The following is a 26019-nucleotide window of genomic DNA, read 5'->3' as shown; positions in this document are numbered from 1 at the left end:
AACATGAAAATGCCATCAGCTTTGCAAGAAACTGCTGTATTGGATTCTCTTAACAAATGGAGAACATTCACATCCTCCTAGAGAGTATGGTCATGTAGGTCTGGGATGAGGGAGTTTACAGGAAAGGGCAGGAGCAGTTGTTATTCATAGTGTTAACAAGAAGGCCAGCTCCTCTTCTGAACCCCTGTGACTTAGGGGAGTCCTGAGTATGAATCAGGGCAGAAAGACTAGGAAAGTGTGTCATTAGACCATGTACAAGCTCCACTGAGGTCAATGCTTGTCAGGATTTTGTGTTCCTTACTTCAGAGAATGGCAGCTCCATATGATCAATCTCCCAACTGAACAAAAAAAGGCAGCTTTTGTATTAAAATAATTAGATGATGTTAATAGTTTTTGGATACTCTCACTGCAAATGGGAAGTGAATGCACCACTTCCCCTGCTAATCTGTGAATCCAGAGATTCACAGCGTTTGGCTTGACTATTCGTGATTTATTTACATTTTAAAATTCAGACATAGGCATGTGTGTGATGATTTATTCCTCCTTGTAATTGAATACAGTGATTAAATGAGCTTGCATAATGTACTTCATTGTCCTTCTGGGATGTGGGCTGCTGTGTCTTTAAAACAGCAGCTCCTAATGGAATTGATTCCAGCTCCTATATATTTACTGTAATCGGCGATGTGTTTCTAAAAACTTATTTGGAAAATTGCTTTTAAATATATGTTCTTATATAGGAAGTATTTAGCTAGTTGAAGAGTGGTACGTAATCTAAAGTCTTCCTTTAAGATGCTTTGCTACCTTCTCTGACAGTAGCATTACTGTATTTTTACACTTTAGTAAAAATAAATACACACTCGCTATTTTATAACCTCAGAGAAGCTATAGGTAGTGTTACACCTAGCAGAAGTGTCTACTGGGCTGCAGCCGTGGACAAGTGATTGTAGTCTGAGCCTGCCATCATGTAATTGATGATTTTTCAGACTAGCCAGGGATGATGTAAAAAGGATGCTGCTTCTTAGTAAGAAAAAAAATTAAATGGGTTTTTATAATTGGCCTTAATAACTAACTGAATAAACAAAGCAGTTTAATTAAAAACCCCCTTATTTGCAGAAACAAATGCAGAAAGATAATGACTTATCATTTTACATATATACAGGCATTCAGAAGCCACAGTGTCTGTGACTGGTGCTATACAAACACAAAGTAAGAGACAGTGCTCTGCCCTGGGAATTTATAGGGTCAACTAAGAAGACCCAATAGCCTGGTGCAGCGGAGAGATGGGAAGTCTTGCTAGAGAAACTGGGTGCGGACACAGTTTGCAGAATTTTAAATAAGGAGGATATCTCAGTGATGCTAGTAGTCCCAGTGTTAGAGATTGTATCTTTTAATCAAAAAAACCCGAGTCCTACCGACGGCATCTTGAGGTGCTATCGCTGTATCTCCTTTGGCTGAGTTACTTTATGTCTACAAACATAGCTGTGCTTAATGGCAGCCTTTACTTCAGTGAGACAATAATTTGTCTCTCTCTTTCTTCTACAGATGCGCTTATTCCCATTACTTATAGAAACACAGTGTCTTTGAGAATTTGTTGTTCTGTCTCAAATTTGGTTGAAATTTGTCAACAGATTCAAAGGTCACAAGGTAAGGGAGAGCAAGACTGACGGACAGCTGGACAGACAGTTCAGTTGCAAAAGCTGTTTTTCTGCGGAGAACAAGAAAGAAGAAGAAATGCTGAAGGAAAGTAGAAAGTATGCTGTTGTTAGCCTATTTAATTTGAAAAGGGTTTGGAAATTTAATAGGGATGGGTGATTTGCAGTGGGATCACCATCTGAATCTCACAGTTGGTAGTGTTGGCCTCACTGGCAGTAAGCCAAATGCACTGGTATTGTCTGCATGGGACTATGGAGAGATGAGCAGAATGAGAGTGAGGCCACTGGGTTTGTACTCTCAGCCTTTACAGGTACCTCCTGCCTCTGCTGAGCTCGTGTCTGCCTCCCTTTCTCTGTACACGGGAAAAATAAAGCACATTTTATAAAAACTGCTGGCACTTATGGCCAAAAAGAGCTATAGAGGTGAAACGTGGCAGCAAGTGCTAGTCACAGCCAGATGTTGTTATGTGTAGTGGTGAAACATGGTCATGGAGCAGATAAGCCAAGAGGCCCAGTTTAATACAGTATCCTATCTGTTACTGCAGTTTGTGTTTTTTACCTTTATCCTAAACACTGCATTGGATTCACGTATGCTTGTGCAGAAAGGTAGGGTGTACATCTTGGCCAAGGAGATTTCTCTGTGCCCTTTGGAAGTCCAAGGAGCAGCTGGCAGTGTTGATGAAGGGGTGAAAACTGAACAAACAATTTTTACAAGATACAGAATGTACCTCTTGCATTAGATGTTTTCCAGTGTGTGCATGAAAGATATAGTGTCTCATAAGACTTGGAAAAGAAAGATGCAAAAGAAGAAAGCTAGACTATACCACTCCAAAGTTATGCCTGAGAGTTGTATTCTGCATGTGTTTTTTGTGACTAAATCAATAAATAGCACTAAAAATCAAAATAATGGCAAACGTGAATTTTTTCACCTTTAGAAAATTACCCCACTGGGGTTTTCATCCAGTAATTGCTTAATATCCCTGCTTTATTTAACTGAGATAAGCAAGGCTGTCAAATAAAATCCCTGAGTAATTACAGTACAGCTGAACCAAGGGTCTAACGGTGAGCTCCCCAATGAATGTAAACAGTTTGAAAATTATCAGAATAAAGGTGTTCTTTCTCAAAAGTGTAACATTGAACTACTGTGTATTGCAAGCAGCCAAAGGTCCTTGCACAAGAGCACAGTTCTGCTGCCATAGGGAAATACACAGGTATTTTAATACTCACAAGCAGCTGAACTCTGGATAATGTCTGTTCCTTGTGTCTTACCCCTGTATGATCTTTAACCATGCAAGCAAGAACTTATGTTATTTCTTTCATTCTCCTGTCAGAATAGGGTTGTACTGACAAACCCGATAGTTTGAAGTTGTTAGATGTTCTTAATACATACACAGACTGTGTACAAGGCATTTTTTTTATTGCTGTCTTCCATTAAGTTGTAATAATGAGAAAAACTGTCTTAAATTACATGTTAACTTGTCACTGGAATGATTTGCGTGTCTCAGTATAGCAAGTACAATTTCAGGTTCATAATTTAAGGACATATATCATGTAAATAAGTCTACAGTTAATGTAACATTTGTTTTAACTCCACTGTCAGGAAATTCATCAGGTTTTTTTGGAACCCATTCACCACACGGGGAAGCAAAATGCAGGTTCCTTATGAGTGCTCTGACAATTGTTCTGTTTTTGTGCTGTGAAGCCATGCTTCACTGCCTCAGAGAGTGGGGAGGAAGGCAGGTGTGGAAATGTAAGATGCAAGTACGGCCCTGTTTTCGGTTTTTGGATTCTTTTGGGTGTTGTGTCCCTGTTGCCATCCTCCTCCCAGGACAAGAAGGTCTCTGCTGTGCATTGTAGGTGTTTAGATACTGCATAAGTTATTTCAGAGGTATCTGAGAAGTGTGTGCCCATCAGCCTGAAGTGTTGTACACCTTGGGGTGAAATGCTGGAAGTGTCATCCTTCAGCGATGCAGTGACACTGTAGTGTGCTAATGCCTGTCTGGGTCTCCTATGGGGTTTGCAAGATGTATTCTCTCCTCCTCCTTGCCCCCTGCCCAGCCAGAGCCTGTAACACATCGCAGCCATGCAGCACCTTTGCTGGGCCTTTTGCCTCCATATGTCAGAAGATGTCCACAAGTGAGTTGCTGCTTTTGAGGTTTCATGACAGTGGGCAACAGCTGCATGTGCAAGACCCTAACCTACTGTGTGTGACCCAGTACACCAAAAATGTCCCACCACTTGACTCAATGCATTGCTCTTTCACATTCTGGAAGAAGTGCATGGTCTGTACATTAGTCTAGTGCATGTTATTGCCATGTTATGCAGAGATTTGGACCAAATCCAACAGTTCTTGCTCAGATGAAAATGCCATCATTCCCTTTGTAAGCAGTTCTGCCAAATCTACAGAAGCCAGGAGTGTTTTGCCAGTGGAGGCTTTTTTGTGCTAGGCTTCCCTGAAGAGATGCTGTGATGTTTATTGCACATGCTCCAGTGCCACATGTTGGGGAGCTTGCACTGCTTAGCATATTTATGATAATTTGGCTCCCAGGGGCAAACAAGATTCTTCTTATATCTCCTTCCCCAGGCCGAAGCACAAAGAAATTTCCCCTTGCTGCTTTGTAGGGGGAAAATAATAGATCAAAGCTTCTCACTAAACACTTTTAAAAATACACAGTGCGGATCCATACGTTTCTATTCCCTCAAGGGACCTATTCCTCTGGTTGGTATGGAAAGCAGTTAGCAGCAGGTGATGGGGATAACACTGCACACTGAAGTGTAGGCATTGCACCTGACCTGCAGAGCTTTAGATGTGGCATTGCCACGTGTGGTTTGACCTGTCCTTTATATCCATATTATGTACAGTATGGACTGTATTCTGGTCACTATACTGTAGTCATTGTAATCTGCTGTATTTTGGAGCCTGTCATAAGGTACTGAAGTTAAAACCTTTTGGGCTAATAGTCTTAACTTATCTGAAAATAATGCTAATTAAGATTTTTTTAAAAAATATATATATATTTTATTTTGGGGTTGTAAACAGAAAATTTGATTTCATGTTCTCAGAAATGTCACTGAAAAGTAGGCTCTTTTAAAGTGTGTCTGGTTGAAAACCCAGAAATGAAGAACTGACAATCTTTTTTTGAAGATGTGATGATATTTTTACATATAATATTAGATTTGAAGAGTACTGTTTCTTAGGAGTAGATTTCCCAATTCGGTGATGAGAAAGACATGCTGAACTTGAAACTTTGTTCTTCTTTAATGCCATACTAGTGTTGGACAGCAAAGATGAAAAGTAAGTACATCTTCCGTTATATTAACTCTCTGAAAGTCAAATGTCTAGTCTAATTTTAAAGTTCCCTTTAGACTCAAATGTGAGCTGAGCTGGTGGACCCGGGAAAAGGCTTGAGCAGCCTCGGAGGGGTGCACCTCGGAGCACCCACTTGGTAGGATCAGGCTTGCAGTGGCAGAGGGAGCAGGTGATGCAGACCCTTTTTGTGTGCTGTCTGTCGCTGAAGGATGGCTGTGTGTGACATTTGTGCTGCCACCAGGCAACTAGAGGTCCTGCTGGCCCCACTGAAGCACTGACAGCTCTCTGTGGCACCTGAAATTGTGTCATTGTGGGGTCTAGGGAGCATTGCATCTCTCTGGGTGTCTGGAGAAGAGGGCGATGTCAGGGATGCAAAGAAGTCTAGGTGGAAGACAGAAGCAGAGAAGTAGCAACTTGCCTTGCACTTGCTCATACGACTTTCACAGAGACACGCTAGTGACAGGGGTGCCAGGCAGCGTGCGTGCTGGAGGTGAAAGCCCAGCAGCATGCTGTGCTGTTACTGCTTGTTACTGTGCCTATCAATTCTGCCCCATATGGCAGCTGGACCCCGGGCAGAAGGGTGAAAGGGAACCATTAAATCTTTTATCTTTCTGCCTGCTGCTCCAGGCAATCCTGGCCTGGCTGGCTTATTTTAAAAAATTGATGGAAAGAGAGGATGGGTAGGATGGGTTTTTCTCCTAAAGTACTTTGGGAGATGCCTGAAGTGAACAAGGAGTGGCTGCCTTCTGCAGTGAGGCTTGTGTGAGCACTTCATGTGTGTTAGAATACCTCAGTTTACGGTCAAGTGAAGTTTCACTGCATGGAAGGCTTGAGTGTTTTAGTTGCTATAGTCAAGGGCTTCTTTTAACAAAAAGTAGCAATGTCTTAGGGTGACTGCTATAGGCAATATTTCTAATAAATACTTCAAAATGAATAAGGCATAGTGGATTTGCCCAATAATTTCGAATAACCCCGACCATTATAGCTGCACATTAATCACCAGGGCTCCCTCCCACCTGGGGGGGTGGAGGGGGGGGAAGGGCTTCAGATTTCTATGTGGAAAAATTAGTGCCTCATTAAAGCTAGACAAGTTTGACATTTGCTCTCTGCCTGTGGTTTCAGGGCTTTTTGTCCTTCAAGCAAAATACGAAACTGCTCCAATACATGTGATAGCAGCAACTGGAATGCAACTTTAGGAGGATCTTTGACCTTACCAGACAGAATGTGTTTGATTCATTCTGCAGATGTTAAAATACTGCCAGAAATTTCTAGGAGATGACCTTAGAAATTATTCCTAGTTCTGACTTTTGTGCTCTAATAAATCTGGTTGTACAGGTTAAATATCTTGCCCTTATGTATTTTCTTTTCCTAACCTAGTGCCAGAAATAAATGGCTTTCTCTTTATTCCTTTGTGCATTGATTTCTTGGTGCTTCAGTGGTTAGATGACATAACTACTATAATTGTTTTAATACATTAGCAGCAAATTATATATCGATGTTCTTTTTTCCATTGACCTTTCTTTCTCAACATAATTTTCATTTTTTGCTTCATGCTGTGTCCATGGTGGCATAGCATTATTAGAGGATTTGATTTTGAATTAAGGGCTAATCCTGCAAGGTCCTGAGTGCCATTGCCATCTGCTGAATGCAAGGGAGATCTGGGACCACTCAGACGTGAGCCAATATCTTGCTAGAGCAGATAGTAATGATAGCTGTTTGCATTTAGTGTTTGTACTCTGAGATGTCGTGACAGTTTTAGTAAACTGCTGTGGAATTACAGATTGAGAAACTCCTATCTTTGAAAAGAGTTGCCCTCAAATCGTTTTTCCGTTTCTGCAGAAAAAGCAATTTTCTGATTACAACTACAACTCTCTGGACATGCGTTTGCATTGCTGAAAGGTTTCAGAGCATTGCATAGTATTATGTGAACCAAAACATGCAAAAAATCTAAATGTAGCAGTGTCTGCCTTGAGGTGTGATTATAATTTTTCTCATTTTATGGAAAGGAGTAAGAGGGGTGACAAGAATTTGTTAAGCTTAAGAGCTTTCAGCACAGAGAGGCTGAAGAACTGAAAATGCTATGTTGTAGCCCTCATTTAGTTTAATTTGAACTCAGTGAGTGACTATCTAAAATGGCAAAAAATGTCTACTCCCCATAGAATAGTAAGTAATCAGCATGTGTTTTACTCAGACACAGGGAGCTCATCTGTCTGTTTGACCAGCTGTAACCCCATCTCATAGGGCTGCTTTTCTTGATGATTGTGAGAAAGGCAAGTTTTAACTATTTCTGAGCAGATGTGGTGTTGCTAACCCCGTCAGTGAATATTTTATTTGAAAAAAATTATTTCCGGAACGTGCTTTGAAGTCACAAGGTGTATTAGCGTTATTGAGCCCAGCTTTTCAGTCATACACAGGAAGATAAAAACCCCAAAGCATTCAGTTGATTTGGTTTGTTTCTTTCCCCAAATATACTCTGGAGGATGAGCCTCACTAAAAGTTAGAGAGAAGTGACTGGTCCTGCAAGGTAGGGATGATGCAGTGAATATAAAGGAGAGCAAACTTTGAAGTTGTTGGTGTTTTTTAAATTCAGAATTCTGGCTAATGCTGATAAGTGTATTAATATAAGGTGATGTCAGGAGCTGACCATATGGTCATCCCATTGTCTTTGCCATAATCGCAAATGGGAAATGGCATCGCTGAAGAGTTTTAGAATTTGTTGTATGTTGTCTAAAATACATTTCTCTCCCTATCTTTCTCAAAAAAGTCTCCCACTCCCCCACCCAAATACCAAAGAGGTCTCATTACAGCACAAAATTCAGAGTTTGCATTGATGTTTGGAAAATCAATATGTAGCTCCCATTCATGTTTCATGCTGCTGGAGATCCTGCGTGCTGCTCACCAATACATTATACTCAAGTTCTAATGTGCTTCAGGATGAAGATGATCTTATGATCTCCTTCTGTTTGGTATGTGTCTGAAAGATAAATTGAGCAGTAAGGGCATTTAGAGGTTGCCTCTGCTTGGAAAGCAGAGACTTTAGTGGGTAGTTTAATTCTCTCATAGTAAAAACCACAACTGCTGTGTACCATGAGTAAGTATTGCTAAACTGACACTAGAAAATTGCTGTAAGAGTAGTTTTAACCTGTGAGTTAACTGTGAATTCCAGTGGCTTTTTCATTCAGGCAATCTTTCTTTTTTTTTCCTTTTTTTTTTTTTACCCCCAGTCTCCACACAGGTTTGGCCTCCTCCAGCAAATCCTTGGAGAAAGCTGAATAGCTACTTTGCATAAAGTGGAAAAAGACTTGCATTCCAGTACTTTATCTATATTTTCTTATAATCCGATTTAGTGGGGAATACAAGCCTGAAAAACCCTTAAATCTTTCTGTAATTCTTGCACAACCATTCACAGTGGATTTGTACAGTGCAAAGTGGAAGAGATTTGGGTTCAGAATTGTGATAAATTTAAAGAAACCCAAACAGATGACTTGTTTTTCTTTGCAGTTTAACAGATGTCAGTATCAGTACCCTGTCCCCAACTAACAGTATGTGACATAGCAGATCTGCAGATAAAGGAATGGAGAGTCTATATGCACAGTCTATATGTTTATGCTCTTCTGTATAGAGGAAGTTATCTTTTGTAAACCATGCAGTTAGAAGAAAAAAGATTGATGCATAGCATATTTAAAATCCTGTTGGTTGCCTTGTTTTGCATAGCTTTAATTTTTCTTAATATAAGCATGTAATGGAAAGAACATGGAAACAGAAATGTTATAGAGTAGGAAGAATAGGGTTTGAAAAGTTGCTGTTTATAGTCCAATATGAAAAAGAGAATGGTTCTTGTCACCTCAGCAATCACAGTTTGTCACTGAAAGTGGGAGGACTTGTTTGGCTTATTTTTCACCTTTTTTTTTTTTGTTGTTGTTGTTGGTAGCTACTGAGAAACAGCAAAACTAAAACTGTTCAGGATGTAACAGGGTGATCAGAAAATCAGGGCAAACTCGAATTTGTCTTCAAGTTACCTCTTCTGTGGGTGTAAAGGGATTAATGACTCGGGGCTGGCATTAGGAATAATTATATTTGGCTTAGGTGGACAGGATGTCTAATATTAGCGATAGAGCAATACTTAATACAGTTTGAGCTATTGAACATGTTTGTAATGTAAATGTGTATACAGTGTTGTTTTAGCTGTGATGGTCTAAAGACACTGGTTGGTGCACATGCATACTAGTAAATAATATGTGGACATACAAATTGCTAGGTGGGTAGTTAGAGAGGTCTATCTATCTGTAACACTGGAATATTTCCCTACTTTTCCTTCTTTACTCATTCTGTGTGATAGCTAAACTGAAATATTTGCTTTTTAAAAACTGTCCTCAAATGTATTTAATTTAATAAAAAGAATTTAACTTCTACTCCACTTGACAAAGGCATTTCCTTTAGATTAAGTCTCTTTCAATGTTTATATAACAAATTATTAGTGTGATGCCTGATGCTCCTGATGCCTTGTACCACTGTGATAGTTTAAAAAATTGCTCAAGTTTGAGAAGAGCTTACTGTGCAGTGTACTCCCTGTCCAGATTTGTTAAATGTGCATCATGGATGACTTCTTGCTGCAGATCTGTATTCTTTTCTGTCCTAAGGCTTAGTAATTGATACCCTGCCTAGAGAAGAGGGTGGAGAAGGAAGAAAAGAAATTGCTGAAAAATCAACTTTGATGTGTAAAGCCCTGTGAGAGAACCCCGTTCTACCCTTCTGGCATTTATAATTGTGCCATCATATTGAGTTAATATTTGTAGAGTTGCCCTCTCGGAGAGAAAGGGTATGATCTGGTTAAGAGGTAAGCAGGCACATGGAAAGCAGCAGGGAATCCTCTGTATTTTTTTTAGTACATGGGAATATATGATGTGTCATTTATCCAAATATAGGACCATTTATTGTCTCTGGGACTCTAAATCCCCCTTCCCCACCAAATACACCGTCATTGCTGTTGGCTGTTATCACCACATACATGCAATACAGTTGCAACTTCTCATGTATTGCTGAATCCTTTAGTTACCAACTGAAAGCAAAAGTTCCCTGGGTAATTCACGTCCCATGTCACATCCCGTGTCTACTGCTCTTTCCACCCCCCAGCCACCCTGAATGTGTCTTGCAGAAGGACTTGTACATCGCAGAAAGATGGGAAGAGTGGTACTAGCTGCTCCCAACTGGTATCCGTGCTGCCTTATTTCACCTGGGGAAAGGAGGGGACGCACACAACCTGTGAGAAACTGTCTCAGCAGAAGCTGGTGTGAATTGATTATTTAATAGCGAACAAGCACAGTGCCTGCTTTTTTATTATTTTTATGCCTATGGTACTCGTGCACATTCGGTGAGATTACTGCCTAAGGCTGCCCCCAAAGAGCTGCAAGAACAGGAGCCCACTGAAGTCATGCTGGTTCTGTTGCATGTCTTAATGAAGCTTTAAAATGCTTGAAATTGTCTTTGAAATGAAATACTCCATAGCTGCAAGCTAACTGCATACTTTGTAATAATTGCTTAGCCAAATAAAGGAGGAACAAAGAAAAATTAGATTGATGGCTAGAAGAAAATGATTAAATAAAAAATTCATGAAGAAGAGAAATTTAAAAAAATAGCATAGCATCACAGGCTTTTGCACAAAGACTTACCTTCCAATGGGAGCTTTTCTTTTCCAAATATTACTGTGCATTTTATTCTCCCTGTTTGCTACAAATACTAGAAAAACTTTTTCTATGGGAATAATGGTCACAAATTTATGCAGAAACTGGGACACAGTGTAAAATTTTAAAACAGAGGTATGCATTTCACTGCCATTCTGAGTGGGGTTTGGTGCACTGTAAATAATTCATGATTTGACTGGAATTGCCTTTTTTTTTAACTCTTAAATCAACTGTGACTAAACAGAAAAACCCCAGAAAGACTTCTGTTCATAATTATCAGCCCAAATTGTACACTTAGAGCCCTTCCTCATTCAAATTTACTGCTCTTAGTAGCCATTAGTAACAGAATGAATAATTTGCTGTGAATAAATTCTCTCATGGTTAACTTTTCTCTCTGATGCAGGTTAAGACCAGCAAATTATTATTTGTGGGCATGTGTTAATGTCCAAAAGTATCTGAGTAGTATGCAATTATTTGTTTTGAACAAATTATTTTTGAGGAATCAGTACACCCTCAGATTTTGTGTCCTTGCTATGGCATGAAAAAACATTCTGGAATGATTTTAAATTACAGTACATTTAGGAAGAAAATACAGAAAATAGTTACAGTGAACAGTAGACATCAAGGAAATATCTACAAGCTAGTGCAGGCATTTTAAAATCTTTAAGTGGTGCCTGGTAATAGATATTTAATCTAGGAAAAGCACTTTCATTGCTTACTTGTTAAAGTAGTTTAACAGATGAGTGAGGCTATTAATGAACCACATGTAGAATCTGGACTTCTTTTGTTCAAAACATTTCTTTAGCTTTTAAATTTCTAAACAAGTTCAGAGGCAGTTTGAAGAGATCCAGCCTATATACAAGTTACAGGAATTGTCATTTGTGAACTTTTCTTCTTCTTAGCATTTCATCTGCATTGAGAAGAAAAGAGGAATCACTATGTATACATATGTGCAACTTTAATTTGGCTGAGTGATATACCTTGTTTTGATGAGGTTGTTAGAAGCCAGAGACTGAATGGATGTATGATTGAGCATGCAGAGGGAGATGAACAGAGGGCTTAAAACCAATTGTAAGTTATCTGAACAAACATACAGTTTTAATCTGATAGCAAAAAAATATAGTGAAGGGCATTAGCAGTATCTGTAGCATAGTTCTTACAAAAAATTTAAGCAAAATGGCAAACACTAAATCATAGCAAAACCAGCCTTTTTTCCCACCCCAACACTTTGGGATGCTTGAATAATTGAAGATAGGCATCTGGAAAGCAGATGATCAGGTAATGAAAATAAACTTTTTAAGGTGGTATTTTAACACCAGTTAGTATGATAAAGTCACTCTATTCTGAACAATTTCAGAAGTTCATTGATAAGCATTGCAGTTTTGCTTCAGCTAGTACTTAATTTCTGAACACATGGCTATGTATTGCTGAAACTCTATACAGAGTAGAAAGTTGGGGAAATAATCTGTTGTGAATGTCTCTGTGACTCCATGAGTATCACTGCACAGTCGCATAGTTTAGTGAAGAACTAAAATGTGGTTGTTGATTCCAAGATCAGCTGTTTCCAAATAAATGTTTGTGAAACCTCCAACTTTAATAGCTGCATTGTATCATCCAAAAGATGTGCACAGAATGAATAGATGACCTTTCAGATAGAGAACAAGCTGTTTACAATGTTTACAATGTCTTTTCATTTACTGAGACAAAATACTCTTTCTGTGCAGAGATAATACTTTCCACCGTTTTTAACAATGTTGATGAAATATAAAGAATTTAATTGTTTCATTTCTGAATGCAAGGGGTTTTAGCAATGCATCTTTAGATCAGGACTCTTTCTAGACCAGCTGTGTTAAATGGATTGATCTAGCTAGATTTTATTTTTTTTTAAAGACAATGGAGGTATTTGAATCCCATGCTCACAGCTCACGTTAGCTATCCATCCATGTGATATCCACATAATACCTGGATTTGAATGATATATGGATGAATTCTTACTGCCATCCTGCACTGCAGCTATGGGTCAATAATTTACTGACAAGGAGGTCCAAGGCAGCTGTAACTGAAATTGGTCTAAATTACTGTGAAATTGCAGCCTTGGCATGGAAAGCTGCCGGTATGCTCTCAGTTGCACACTCGTACATAAGCACTAGCTTGGACAGGGACAGATCACAGACAAGTAGTGAGAAGATCAGGATATAGAAATCAAGGCTCAGCCTTATCTTTCTCATGTGAGGTATGGTTTGGCCCTTAGTCTTTGCAGTTGTAAATCCACCACTTAAATCACAACTGTGTAATTGGTACTAACTAGTAACGACTCGTTGTACTGGTAAAGTATTTTTTGCTCTGCAGTATAACCAGAATTACTTCTATTATTGTTCAGTCTCTGTCAGTGTTCCTGTTCTTATCTGATAAAGCAGGTGGTGCAAACCTGTTTTCTTGTTAAAGGGAACACAGTATATCTGCTGGAATTCAAAGAAATACAGTGAACAGGAATTCCTCAAAACTTGAGGAAAATCTTACCACTTTTGGGAAGAAAAAAACCCCAAAAAACCAAGCACAAACATTTTTATTTTGAGGTTAAAAAGACCAATATAATTCTCTTGTCTGTTTGCAGAAAACTGAAGATTTTGTTTTTATGAACCAAATACAAATTCATTCCTAGATCACACATCATATATGAGTAGCTTACTAAAATTGGAAGCAGGTCCAGTAAGATCAGGATGCTCAAGAGCTTTGCCCAGGCAAGCCCTGAACACACCTGATGGTGAAGATTCTGCAGTCTTGTCTAGGCAACCTGTCCCAGTGGTTGACCCTCCTTACAGGAGGGAAAAAAAAAAAAATATCCCTTGTATCTAGACAAATTTTCCTTTGTTACAATCTTTTTGTTGAAGGTTGCCCCTTATCATTTTGCTGAGTGCCTCCAGGAAAAGTCTGGCTTGGTCTTATCCCTGCTCTGCCACTGGGTTGTTGAAGACCACCATAAGATTACCCTTGAGCCCTCTCATCCTAGAGCAAACCCAGACCTTTCGGCCACCTGCTGTGTGTGGTAAAGATTTGGAAAAATCCTAGAACTAGTGAGGCATGGGAAAGAGGAATGAGAAAGTGACACTGAGATCCAAACTGGCAGTGCCGTTCATCTTGACAGCCTGAGGTGCTACAACTGCAGTGGGTAGAGTTACTGTTAGTAAGTATCTTCAGCCCGTTTTGTAACACTGACAGAAACCAGGTGGAGAAAAAAACCTTCTGTATTGTAATTAAATAAACCTTAGAGAAAACTTCCGAGCAATTACAGTGATGTCCACAAGACTAACCAGCTGAAGATTGGAATATATCTCATGGTTCTCAAGTACTGTGCATAGATGTTATCACAGTACATGGCAATCACAGTTTTCTCTTTCCTATTACTAGAAGCTTTTATTCTGAATTTTCAAAACAGTTTAGCTGGTGGAAAGGTTGCTTTGCTTGCAGCAGAGCCAACTGGCATGGTGGTGTTTGCGATAAGGACTCTTCCTTACTGATTCCTGAACTGTGGCTTATTTTGCGTTTGTTGGTTCCTTGAGAGCTGAGGATGTGCTTTTAAAATAAAGGATCTAATCTCTGCAGTGTCAACATATTGTTAACTGCTTGACACTTAGTTTGATGTATTCTGTATACTTTGGACCTTTTTTTTTTTTTCTGGGAGGAGGTCCTATTCCTGCCATGCACACTAACAGGAGTAGATACTCTCTTCTTCCTCTCACTAATGTATTGCTTTTTTTGTCTTCCTCTGCAGAAACTCTCCTGGATGACTTCCTTCTCACGTACACAGTCTTCATGACGACTGATGACTTGTGCCAGGCACTTCTGAGGCAATATCCTTTTATTAAGTGTTATATTAACAGGAGTCACATGATTACACCTAGGTTTATCTATTGTCAAGTCTTATATCAAACGTAGTAAATTGCATGCCTGGGATAATTAGTTTTGCTCTTTGCATATTGGTGTTATTGAAATACAAGCCTGCATGATTATTTTGAGGTTGCATATAAAAAAGGTGAGAAAAGAGTACAATTGTCTAATGTTTACTATGGTGTGCTTAGAAGGTGGGCAGCAACTGAGATTTTGGCACCCCAAGGAATGCATGAACAAATAGTAGAAACTTCAGAAGAAAGCAATGGGAATTACCAGTATTCTAGAAAAAAAAAAAAGACCTACAAAGAAGGACTGAAAGAATTGGGATTGTTTTGCTGAAAAAAGGGAAACTATAAATGGGAGAATCTTTCATGTTCCTAAAGAGGAAGGGAAGAATCTGTTCCCATCTCAATGCCAGACAGGACGAGAGGCAGTGAGATTAAATTGCTGTAAGACAGTTTTGTGTTAGATGCTAGGAATTTTTTTTTACATTAAGAAAAGAACCACTGGAGTGGAAAATGTGTGAGACAGTAGAATCTTTGATATTGGAGAATATTAAGAAGAAGAAACTAGAAAATATATTCCAGAGATAGATAACACAGGGTATACCTGAGCCTATCTTAGAGACTATTTAGGGTGGACTTGGATGGACTAGTTTAGGTGATCTTTCAAGGTTTCTTCTCCAGTCCAATTTTCATAAGGCTTTATGATACTTGGAATTCAGTTCACATCTGTAGCTTCCCAAAGTTCAGGTTATATTATTTTCATAACTCAAATGGGTTATGGAGGAAAATATTCAAACTGAAAACACGAAGTCCAAATTTGGATATGAGTTCCCCTAATTGGCATGTGCCTGTAAAAATAGAGAGATATACACATTCACCTATTAAAACATTTAGAATTTGTGTAGCTGAGGAATTAATAAACAGAAAATTCCTGCTCTGAAGTCGAATGTACAAAGCTAAAGCTGCCTCTGAATAAAACTGTATCCAAAACATACACATTTGTGTATGTGCATACTTCACAAGAATGCTTGAAAGATACATTGAAACAGATGCCTAACTCATAGCAACAATGCAATCTTATGTCTGTTGGTTTTGTTTAAAGATAAATAAACCTTTATGACTGTTATAAAATAACATTTAAAGTGGGGTTAAAACCTATCCAGACTTATATGTTAATTCCTAGAATACCTATATCTGTGTAATACATTTCAGAATATGTGAAGAGAAGAAATGAAGAATAAGTATTTTACAATCTCTGCTCCTTTTATCATGTGATACAGTATATAAGTCTAACTCATTCTGAGATAAAGGAATTTTTTTCTTGTATTTCCAATTACTTCCATAAGCTATGAAGCATTGTTTGAATGGACTTGTAGCTATAAAATGAACTTGCCTTGTTTTTTTTTCTTCCTCTTTATCTTTTGTGGTGAAAACATCATCTTTTTACCTATTAAAAGAAAGAATAGCAAAGGGACAGGAACAATGTACAAAGTGGGTATCTTCTGTCATTTGGTGTTTCTGCTTTGTGAATAGAGAACAATAGTGGAAATAGATTCTTTTACTTTTTTATTTTAATAGTGTTATTTCTGCAGACAGTGTAATTTGTGCAGGGAAAAAGAAACTGACTACCTCTGCCTGGGTTTTTTGTTGTTGTTAATGATGCATTGTCCTCCATTCATGTTGGCATCTGTGTGCAGGACAAAGGTTTGTTCCCAGTTCTGCAGAAAAGATATGACTCAACATTGTATAATTCCTTTTGAATTGATTTTACTTTTATAGACTTGCCTCTCAAATCAATAAAGGAAAAAAAATCCTGTTGACACAGGGGATGAACTGACATTTCTATTACTGAGAATTTCATTCCAAAAAGTTGATGAAACTCCTAAAGCTCCAGATGGGATAAAATATTTAAAACCGAGGAATGTAGTGAAAAAACCGTTCGTTAGCAAATGAGATGATTGCAAAGTCTTTTCCATCACTTAAAAAAAGTTTCAGTGAGACCTTATTATTTGTTCCTTAACCTGCCGTACCTATTGTGCTAAGAACCACCAAGGAAAAGAAGATGAGACTGATGTATCCTGTAGGAAACGAAAAGTCTTGCATTTGGTGTCTCAGTGGACTTCTCTCTACAAAGACTGGTTACATGAAGATGAGCATTTAAAACAATTCTTAAAGGTATTGAAACACTTTCTGATGCATTTCAGCATAATAAACACACTGTGCCTAAAAAGCCCCAACAACAAAATCTATAAAGCATAACTTTTCATACTTAAATTTTCTCCATGAAATCTATAATATAAAATTATTTACATGTGTCTTCCTTGAATGCCTTAGAGATAGTCTGTTTGACAGAAAATCTAATGTCAATGCATTCAATGTCAAAAACATTACTTTCAGATATGAAATTTATCGAACTCCATGCTTTTTAGAAAATGGGAAAAGTTAGGAAGAAATAAAACTACAAAGATGTGGAGGTTCCTTGGACACACTGGTTGTAACGTCTGCCAGAACAGGGTCTACAGTCAGTATCCAGCAGATTACAGACAAATAGAGAGTTTTGAGGTCCTTGTAAGAGATGCTAATTTGACTGAGGAGTGAAATGCTATTCCACAGCGTTTGTCAGGTGCACATGGAGAGCAGCACAGCTTTATGTATTTTTAATAAATAAAGTTATGTCCTTACTTATTAGCAGTGATCTTCTAATCTTTCTGAATGAGTTCAAAAAGCTTTTATAATTCCCTTCTAAATTTGCAAATAGTCATGTCATCTCTGACCCAAGATCCATCTGGTTGTTGATTTTACTTTTTTTTTTTTCCCCTGGTGGTTGAAAGATGAAATTATTTTAGGGGACTTTGAAGCAGGATCTTCCACCATTCCTGATGAGACTACTTGTCTGCAACTGGAGATACTCCTATGGGCCTTTTAGTTCTCTTCAGTCATTCACTGAAGACAAAGGGATGAAACATTGAACTAAGTTTGGAGAAAGTCTTGAGCTTCCTTTTTTTTTGGTTTTGTTTTGTTTTTGGAGTAGGACACACTGCATATGGAAGCAGAGACCTTAGAATTTTTTTGTTTGGTACTAGATGTGTGGTGCTGTACTGGAAAGGGGGCATCATTCCAGTCATCAGTTAGTTTTGCAGCTATTTTGGTGCAGGGCTTGTCTTTCTGGCCATGGAGGTGTGTGGCTGTGTATTGTCACACAATTTCTCTGCTTAAGGCTTCTGTGCAATATTAAATAGCAGTGTTATTAATGATGGTTGAAGTTACACTTGCAAAAACAATATGTAGGATTGTAGGCCAGAATCATTCATGCTGAAATTTATGAATGTAGGAGTGTTAATTGGGCTAAAGCAAACCTGATGACTCAGCTCATACATGTGATCCTCATTTTCTTGGAAGGGAAAGAGAAAGATCTGTGTGCAGATTCTGAAAAAGCATACAGAAAATATTTCCCATAATTTCAATCATGAAAGCCGATTCAGTTTGTTTACCTCTTATCTGAGGTAGTGTCTTTTACATTTAACTGAGGTTCCTGATTGATGATATTCAGATAATTCCTGCCCCCAAAATAAAAAGTAAGGTTTATTTATTTATTTATTGGTTTACAACTAGGAGTATGTTGTTACTTGTTTGTGAGAGACTTAAACTCAATTTAAAATGCGTGGAAACATGAGGAAAAGAGAAGGAGAACATTCTTTATTTTAAAAGTCTTAATCAAATGAACCTGTTTGTTATCATTCTGGATAAGTGATGATGGTGTGGTGTGTCCTCCTGCTTCAGAATGTGTTCTTCTGACCTAACCTAGATTTCATGTAACAGCCATGAGTGTTGTTTTAAATCTTCCCATTTGTGGACGAAAGAGAGTCAATATTTTGCCCTCTTGCTTGCTGATGATACGCAAAGAGTGCTTCTCCAAAGTCAAGCTGAATATTGACCAGTCTGGAAATTTAAACAGGAACATTCTCTCCTTATGGATCTTGTATAAATGTAATGATGAAATTTGTTTTAGTAGGCTAGTGCCTGAATTGATTTAGACAGCTGATGTGATGCCTAAGATTTATGTTTGAGTTGTCAGATGTTTGCAGATACTGTTTTATTTTGTAGACGATATACAGGAATGTGTTAGATGATGTGTATGAATATCCCATTCTTGAGAAGGACCTGAAAGAATTTCAGAAGATACTTGGGATGCATCGTCGTCAGTAAGTATTGATTATATTTGTGATCAAGTCTCCTTTTATTTAGAGTGTAATTTATTTTTGTCATCATCTGCTGTAATTCAGTAAAGATAAAGTGATGAGTGATACAAGTATATAGTCATTTTTGCAAATCATCTCTTCTTTAAACTAAAGCTAGATTATTCAATCTTCTCTAATGTTTGTTGGGTAGTGTGTGTGGTTCAACAGTCACTCCCATCAATTTTAGTTGGGATGACTTGCAAGTAGAGCGATACTTTGTAGAAAAGCTGACAAAAATTCCCTCAGAAGTTGTGGTCTGTGACTTCAGATGGTACCTTCATTCTCATTCTCTCTCTGCAATCTGCAGTACTGAGAAGTAAATATCTTTTGCAATAGTTGTCTCAGTGTTATAATTTTAGTGATAATTATGGTATTTGTAAAAGATACTTCCTTGGCATGTTTTTCCAACAAATGGAGTTTGTTTCCATGGTTTGGCTGTTGGGGAAGTGGAAAGAGCTGTGTCCCTGAGGGTGACGCTGACTGCTTACCCAGGGGGCCCTAGCTGTGTCCCTAGCTGTGTTCTCTGGCAGCTTAGGGGCTGGCAGCATAGCTTTTCACTACACTGATTGTGCAAGTCACAGAAAAGTATTCTGGCTGAGCCAGATGCCCTTAGCTTTCCTTGAAGGAGTTCTACAGCCATTCTGCGGTGACCATTTAATGTTAAAAACTTGTAAACTTTGTATGGCTAGAACTTGCTTTTCCTAAGCTTTGGCTGGAAAGAGTAATTTGGATTTTCCTTTTTGTTTCAGCACTGTAGATGAGTATTCACCTCACCGAAAGGTAACGCAAACTTGATTGCTGCTGGTTGCTAGATAACTTATCTCACTTTCTTCCCCTTCCCACTTCCCTCTCTTTTCTTGGCTTCTCAACTGATTGTGACCGGTGGCCAAAAACATGACAGAATACATCAGTGAGGTTAGACCTGCAACATTGCTTATGGATTTTTTTTTTTTTCCTGCCAGTGCAGCCTGGATATCAGCTCTGTGAACTAAGCTGCAGTGGCTGTGACAGTATTAGCATCTTAACAAGGTTCTCTGGGATGTCAGAATTCAGGGGAGGCCTGGGAGCATGTCCCCACCAGGCTGGAGAGATGTAGCACCCTGGGCAAACCAGGCTGAGCACAGGCATTGACATGGATGTCAAGTAGGTAGAGCAAAGGGGGGATTTGTTGTGACAGGGACAGAGAAAGAAAGAGAAGAACATGAATCTGTCTATTTAACCGGATGGAGAAGATGCAGCCGGAGAAAGTTGGTGTACAAACTGCACAGAGGTGAATTGCTGTGCTCATCAAATTTACTGGGCTGAAGCTGAAGTGTGAAATAAGCTTAAAATGTTCCTGTGGAAATGTGGAAGGCAGAACATGAGATTGTAGTGAAATTGCTAAATAGGCTGATTGGTACATAGGAAACGTGTATAAATATATAAGAAATAGGCTCCAAACATGACTACAGAGAACCTTGAATCATGTAGACTGCTTAGCCTTGGCATGTCCTGTTTCCTCCAAAATCCCCACCTTGGCCATTATTTAGTAAGGCAACTCTTAGTTTACTGATCCAAGAAAGGGTGGGTGGATTTCCTATACAGAAACCTTTTTGGCCAGACGTATGGGCTGAATGCTATGTTTTGTGAATTACTGCTTTGTAAAGGGCAGGGATGCAAAGAATCACTGTTGTCTCTCTCTTCCCCCCACCCCCACCCCTCACAGAATAAAACCTTTTTCCACCAATTCAGTCTAAAGGAGAACTGGCTGCAGCACAGAGGAACCATGAATGAAACAGAAGAAAGTAAGTGTGATTGAAAGAGTGGAGGAAAAACAGCAGAACTGTTTCTCAAGGGTTGCCTATAATATGAATTTTTTAAACTGACATACAGCTTCTGAACAGGACCTTAGGGACACAAAAAAAGAAAGATTTGACTTAGTAAGGTTACCTTCCTGCCTCCTACTTTGCAGGGTTCAACAGTGACATGGTATCTCAAGGGGGTTTTGTCCTGTCTGGTTCCTCCAGCAGCCCTATAGCAGAGCTGTGTGCCTCCCAGCATGGCTGGCAGCCCATCCACCAGGCATTACTCCTGCTCCATTTCATGCTCTTGGTCTCTTGATCTGGATCTTGGTTGTGAAAGGTGAATGAATATGCCTATCACATGAAATGGGCCAGGATCTGCTAACTCTGGGAACCCGCCTTAGTTCCTTCTCTCCTCGAAAATGTCTCTGTGTGGAGTGCAAGGTGCCACTTCACTTTAATGTCAACCGTTTCAAAATGCAATTTCCCTTCCTTGCTACTAATGCAATAACACAGTGAGGCTGTCACCCTCCTGTAGTGCCTGTATGAGGAAGGAGGCAGAGGGAAGGGTAACACTGTGTGCAGGGGACAGGCAGAAGGACCTCCTACCTGGGTCTCATCATTTGATGATATACCTTTGTTTCTCACTGGGAACAAAACTCCGGAAGTTCACTGGGAGTCAGTATATTTTTAGTGCTAATTTGTGCCAGAATAAAAACTGAGCTCCATCAATGCCAAGTCTTCCCGCACAATACATGCTGCTGATAAATATCCTCTTTCCGTTCTTCAAATGTAGGTTTATTTGAGGTTTATGTTATCACGGCTGCATCTAAAAATGTTATTTCCAGATGAGAACCCTCACACTCATTCTTCTTAAAAAGTTGGACACAGCTCATGGGTGAGTGGGGAGGGAAGTGTTCTGGCACCAGAGAGGGGACAGACTGCGTGGCCATGGGAACAGGAAGGGCAGGAGCCAGCAAGGTCAGCCGCAACTGGGTTAAATTGCTTTTTTTCTCACTCTTCCGAGAGCATGAGCCACAGGAGATGATGGATTGAAGGAATGAAATACCAAAAGTGGAGTTGGAGAGAGGAGAGACAGATGCTGAGGGTGGACATCTGAGTTGGTGTGGTGGAGGTCTGCTGACTGATGGTGTTTGTGGAGGATGGGTCTGTCCAAGCTGCACCGTGCCACTTGACCAGAGGCATTTTATCCCCTAATGTAGGCATTGCCAGGGTGACTTGCAGCCCATGACTGCTTCCTCCCACTGGCATTCCCTCCTGCACCTCACGGAGGAGCAGCACAGGCTCCTGGAAGAGATGGCATGGTCCATGCCAATAGATACCACAGATAGGATGTTGGAAAGGTGTGTGTGGCAACAGGCTTTGGGAGAGTCAGTACGATGGTTGTGCTTGAGGACCTGACCTGTGGGTTGGTTTAGTTCAATGTTAAAGGATATGACAATAGCCTGGTTATAAATTAACATTGCTGTCATCATGCCCTCCCAAATAACAGAGAGGAGGAGATTTCAAACAAATTCACTGTAAGCAAATTGTGTCGCAGTCTGCATATGGAGTCCAAATATTCCTGTCAGATTTTTTAAAATTTATTTTTCTACCTGGTAATTTAGAGTGCAATTTGATGTCTCTATCTTTTCATGAGTTATACCTATTCTGAAGAGATATTCTGCCATAGGATGATCATCTGATTTACTGTCTGTCAGCAGAGACAGGTTAAGAAAAAATTATAAAATCAAATTGCTTTTCTTCCCTAAGGCTAAATGTTAAGTTCCTCCTTCCTTCTCAACTTCATGTTTTCTTTTCTACAACACAAAAAAAAAGATATTCTCGAGGATAGAGTTCTTAACTGCTTCTGGCATGGTCTCTGTTAATGAAAGCGCCCTGAAGCCATGAAGATTTGTAGGACAAGCAAAGAGCTATTGCTACATACATCTGTCAATAAAAATAATAAAAAAAATACAGCATTTCTGGAGAAGAAAAGTTTTATCTTATGCTGACATGGTAGCAGCCTGTCTGCAATAAGAAGTGCTAGAGTAGAAGGAAATGGAAAGTTTAATTAAGCATTGAGGTGAATATGAACCCAAGAGTTGTGGCAGTCATTAGCAGATGTAATTTTTGAAATATTCATGCAAATCTCTATCTCTGTTTCTTCCCTTTTAAGTATGGCAGCTGTATTTCAAAGAACTGGCTACAGCAAACTCGACAAAAGATGTAAACCTAAAATTCTGGCAAGCAAGAGTACATCCCTTTTTGTAGCAGAAACAAAGTACTAGCTGAGCTGACCACAGCATTACTGCTGGGAATCTCCCTCCCAGAGCCAAACCGACTCATGGATTTCAGTGGAAGTGATGAGAGCAGGGAATTTCTCCAAACCAGTCCCTTTTTATGTGAGCTGCAAGTGATTCAGGGAAAGAGTTGTCAGAACTAATTGCATTGCTCTTTGGGCAGCCTCTGACAGTGCTAAAATGCTCTGGCAATGCAAGTAGTTTAGATGTCTAGACAGATAAGCTAGCAGGAGTGGGTGAAGAACGGAGAGCACTGTTCTTGCAAAGCTTCTTCCAGGTGCAAGTGGAGGTCTGAAATAATTTCTGCAGCAGATATGGAATATACTGAAAGCACGATGATTTATCTGGACCTAAAAGGAAGGGAGAAAAGATGGCAACAGCTAAGTTTGCAAAGAAGATAGGCAATAGAGGAGGTTGTCCTTAAATAGGTATTGCTGTGGGGATCTCTGTTTCCATTTGCTTGCCACTCTCATTTCCCAGGGAGAGGAGGTGGGAAGGGGGAAAATGGTGATGTTTATGCTTAGTTTCATGTCCCTGTGGGTCAGGGCGCAGCAGCCGCCCTTCCTGCAGGTGCAGCAGCCAGACAGCTGAGGCACTGCCATGGCTGGGGCTGTGAGATTCTCCCCTGTGCTGTTCAGGTGTCTCTGCCTACTGCTGAGCGTGTCTGTCTTCCTTTGTGCAGTTTTCTGCCGTGTGTATATAACAGAGCACTCCTATGTCAGTGTGAAAGCTCAAGTATCCGCTTCAGCTCAGGAGATACTGAAGATTGTAGCAGAAAAGATCCAGTACCCGGAGGAGGAGTTGGCACTGGTGACAGTCACGTTCTCTGGTGGTAAATAACTTCCTTTCATTTGATTACTTACCTTTTAGTGCATCATGTAAGGGAGGGCTGACATTTTCTGCTACAAGGATACAGCTGTTCCTGTGCAAGCCCACAGCTGGATGACCACGGGAACAATGAGGAGCTGCTTCCCAGAGAGTCGTTTCCATGGCAACAGCTCATTTTTGGGTACCATCGGATATGGCATCTCCTCTCTGGGAAGGGAGTGCAAAGGACTCTGTCTCCAGCAGTACTGCAAGATTTTATTTTTTCCCAACAGATGAATCTCCTACTTTTGTATTTAATTAATTTGGAAGGCAATGAGGCGTGGTTTGCTTTAAAAATATAAAAGGGAATAACAAATATACGTGTGGCTGTTTCCTCATTTATGGCATGGGTAATGAATATTCTCCAGCAGAAAGGAGGGAGACATATATTTGCACAGTTGAGATACTGAGAGCAATCTAAGCAGTATTTTGGAAGCAGTCTTGCTTACAACTGACATTTTTTGCCCATTATTTTAGTGTTTCTCATTGAACAGAAAGGCTTATTGTCTTTTTTAAGGAAGACCAGACTGATCATAGGCTGATACTAGGGATCAGCCAGATCCTCAAGATTTTCTTTGGTGTCTGGCAGGTCTCAAGCTCTTTGCTCAGATTGTTTTGCTCATTGTGGTGTATGATGTACTCTTAGGTAATACAAAGGAAGGAATTTAACTAGGTGCATAGAAATGCGAAGCTGGATCTACAAAAAGGGGCTAAGAGTGCAGAATATCTTGGCCATATTCTCAGATAACATTAGTTGGTGTTGATCCCCTGGGGCTGATACATTTAAGGATGCACTTTTAGAGATATAGAACTCATTGCTACTTCTTTGTCAGTCTAGTTAAATGAAATATACACAAATGCTGTCTTGTTCTGTTTATGTACTTGATTCAGAAGTGGAAGGTCACATTTTTCTCCCCCACGCCAAGCTCAATTAAATAACCATTTCTTTTCAGGCCACCGGTGTGGGTGGCAGGGAGATGGTGCCCTGCTCCGGCTATTGAGAGCCTGGGCATGGAGCAGCCACATGGGAGCATTACACATAGGTGTCCTGGCCAGCTGGCTACATCATTTGCAGGCATGTTCTTTTTACCCTTGTGTGTGCCCAAACTTGCCTCCAGTGCATTTTACAGCACTGCAAAATCACTGTGCTGCTGCTGTTTTTCAGGTCTTGCGCTCCTGTTCAAGAGCAGGACAAGTTTTGCTCTGATAGCAATAAATCTGGTGCTAACTGCCGACTTAGCTAAAGGAAACCAGCAATTCATAAATAATGAAACATACTATTATCTTTAGACCACATTGGTTCCCAGGAAAGCCACAGAATAGAAGTGGTTGCCACTTGGCTGTTCAATAAGAAACAATAATTAAAATGGAGGTACAATAAGACTGTCATTTGTACATGACCATTGTAACCCCTAAAATTTTATTTAGTCACGTTGCCTGAATTAATTGGAGATACCACAATTTCAGTATCTTTGTTCTTACAAACACCAGCCTGCCATGCTTCTTTTTTCTTTGTTTTTTTGCTATTTGCATGACTCTGAACTGTTGTGTGCATCCACTTGGAGGGCAGCAGTATGAGCATTGGAGAACGTGTTTTTATTGTACTCCTGAAATGACCAAACAACTTCTTTTTATTGAAAATTGCCTTGAAAAAACATACTGTAGTTCAACATAAATGTATCTTGGTGTCAGCATGAGCGTGGATAAGGGAAAACAGTCTGAAATGATGTTTGGCACTCAGACTCCTCCTGGTCCTACTCCTTCCTCATGGGCAATGAAAAGTCCAGGGTAGCTATCAACATGCCTGTAGTGCTTTTGGGTCTGTGTAATACAGTTGCTGTAATCAAATCTCATGTGTCAGGTCTCCAGAAGATTACTTGGAGCTTGCAGGAAGAGACGGTTTTCCTAGGGCACTTTAATAGCTGTGTTCTGGGTTTTGCTTTATTTTTCCCCACACCTTTCTCTGGTGCATCTAAGGTTGCTCAGAGCTGAACCAATACTCTGGAGTGAAGAAGAAAAAAAAAAAAAAGTCCTTTCTCTTTGCTACCAGTTTGGTGTGTCCTGCTCTTTTACTCAGATGTTTCCTAAATTAATTACTTTAGGTCTAGAGGTATTTCTGTAAATACTGTATTATAAAGGACTCTTCAGCTCTGTTCCATGAGGTGCATTTCATGGTGTTGGGATCCTTTAAACTTCTTCTTCTGTTGAATGTCTGTGGCTACTGATGACATCTCCATCTCTGCTCTTGTCTGCCAGTGACACACAACAGCTCGGTCTCTGGAGGCAGAGAC

The 26019-nt window shown here is 39.6% G+C and overlaps 1 protein-coding gene across 3 annotated transcripts in view; it reads left to right on the top strand.

The window, feature by feature from the left end:
* RAPGEF5 (Rap guanine nucleotide exchange factor 5) overlaps positions 1 to 26019 on the top strand; it is a 164788-nt gene that overhangs the window by 112869 nt on the left and 25900 nt on the right. For all 3 annotated transcript variants that reach the window (XM_074837131.1, XM_074837147.1, XM_074837140.1), the window contains exons 12-17: positions 14416 to 14494; positions 16570 to 16714; positions 18644 to 18741; positions 19527 to 19557; positions 20483 to 20561; positions 23544 to 23693. In XM_074837131.1, the coding sequence (XP_074693232.1) occupies positions 14416 to 14494; positions 16570 to 16714; positions 18644 to 18741; positions 19527 to 19557; positions 20483 to 20561; positions 23544 to 23693 (582 nt within the window). The remainder of the gene's footprint in view (positions 1 to 14415; positions 14495 to 16569; positions 16715 to 18643; positions 18742 to 19526; positions 19558 to 20482; positions 20562 to 23543; positions 23694 to 26019) is intronic.

The sequence above is a fragment of the Strix aluco genome, chromosome 1 (assembly GCF_031877795.1).
Source record: "Strix aluco isolate bStrAlu1 chromosome 1, bStrAlu1.hap1, whole genome shotgun sequence".
Taxonomy (NCBI): Eukaryota; Metazoa; Chordata; class Aves; order Strigiformes; family Strigidae; genus Strix; species Strix aluco.
Note: the sequence above shows the minus strand (reverse complement) of the source record. Positions and strands in the feature narration are given on the sequence as shown.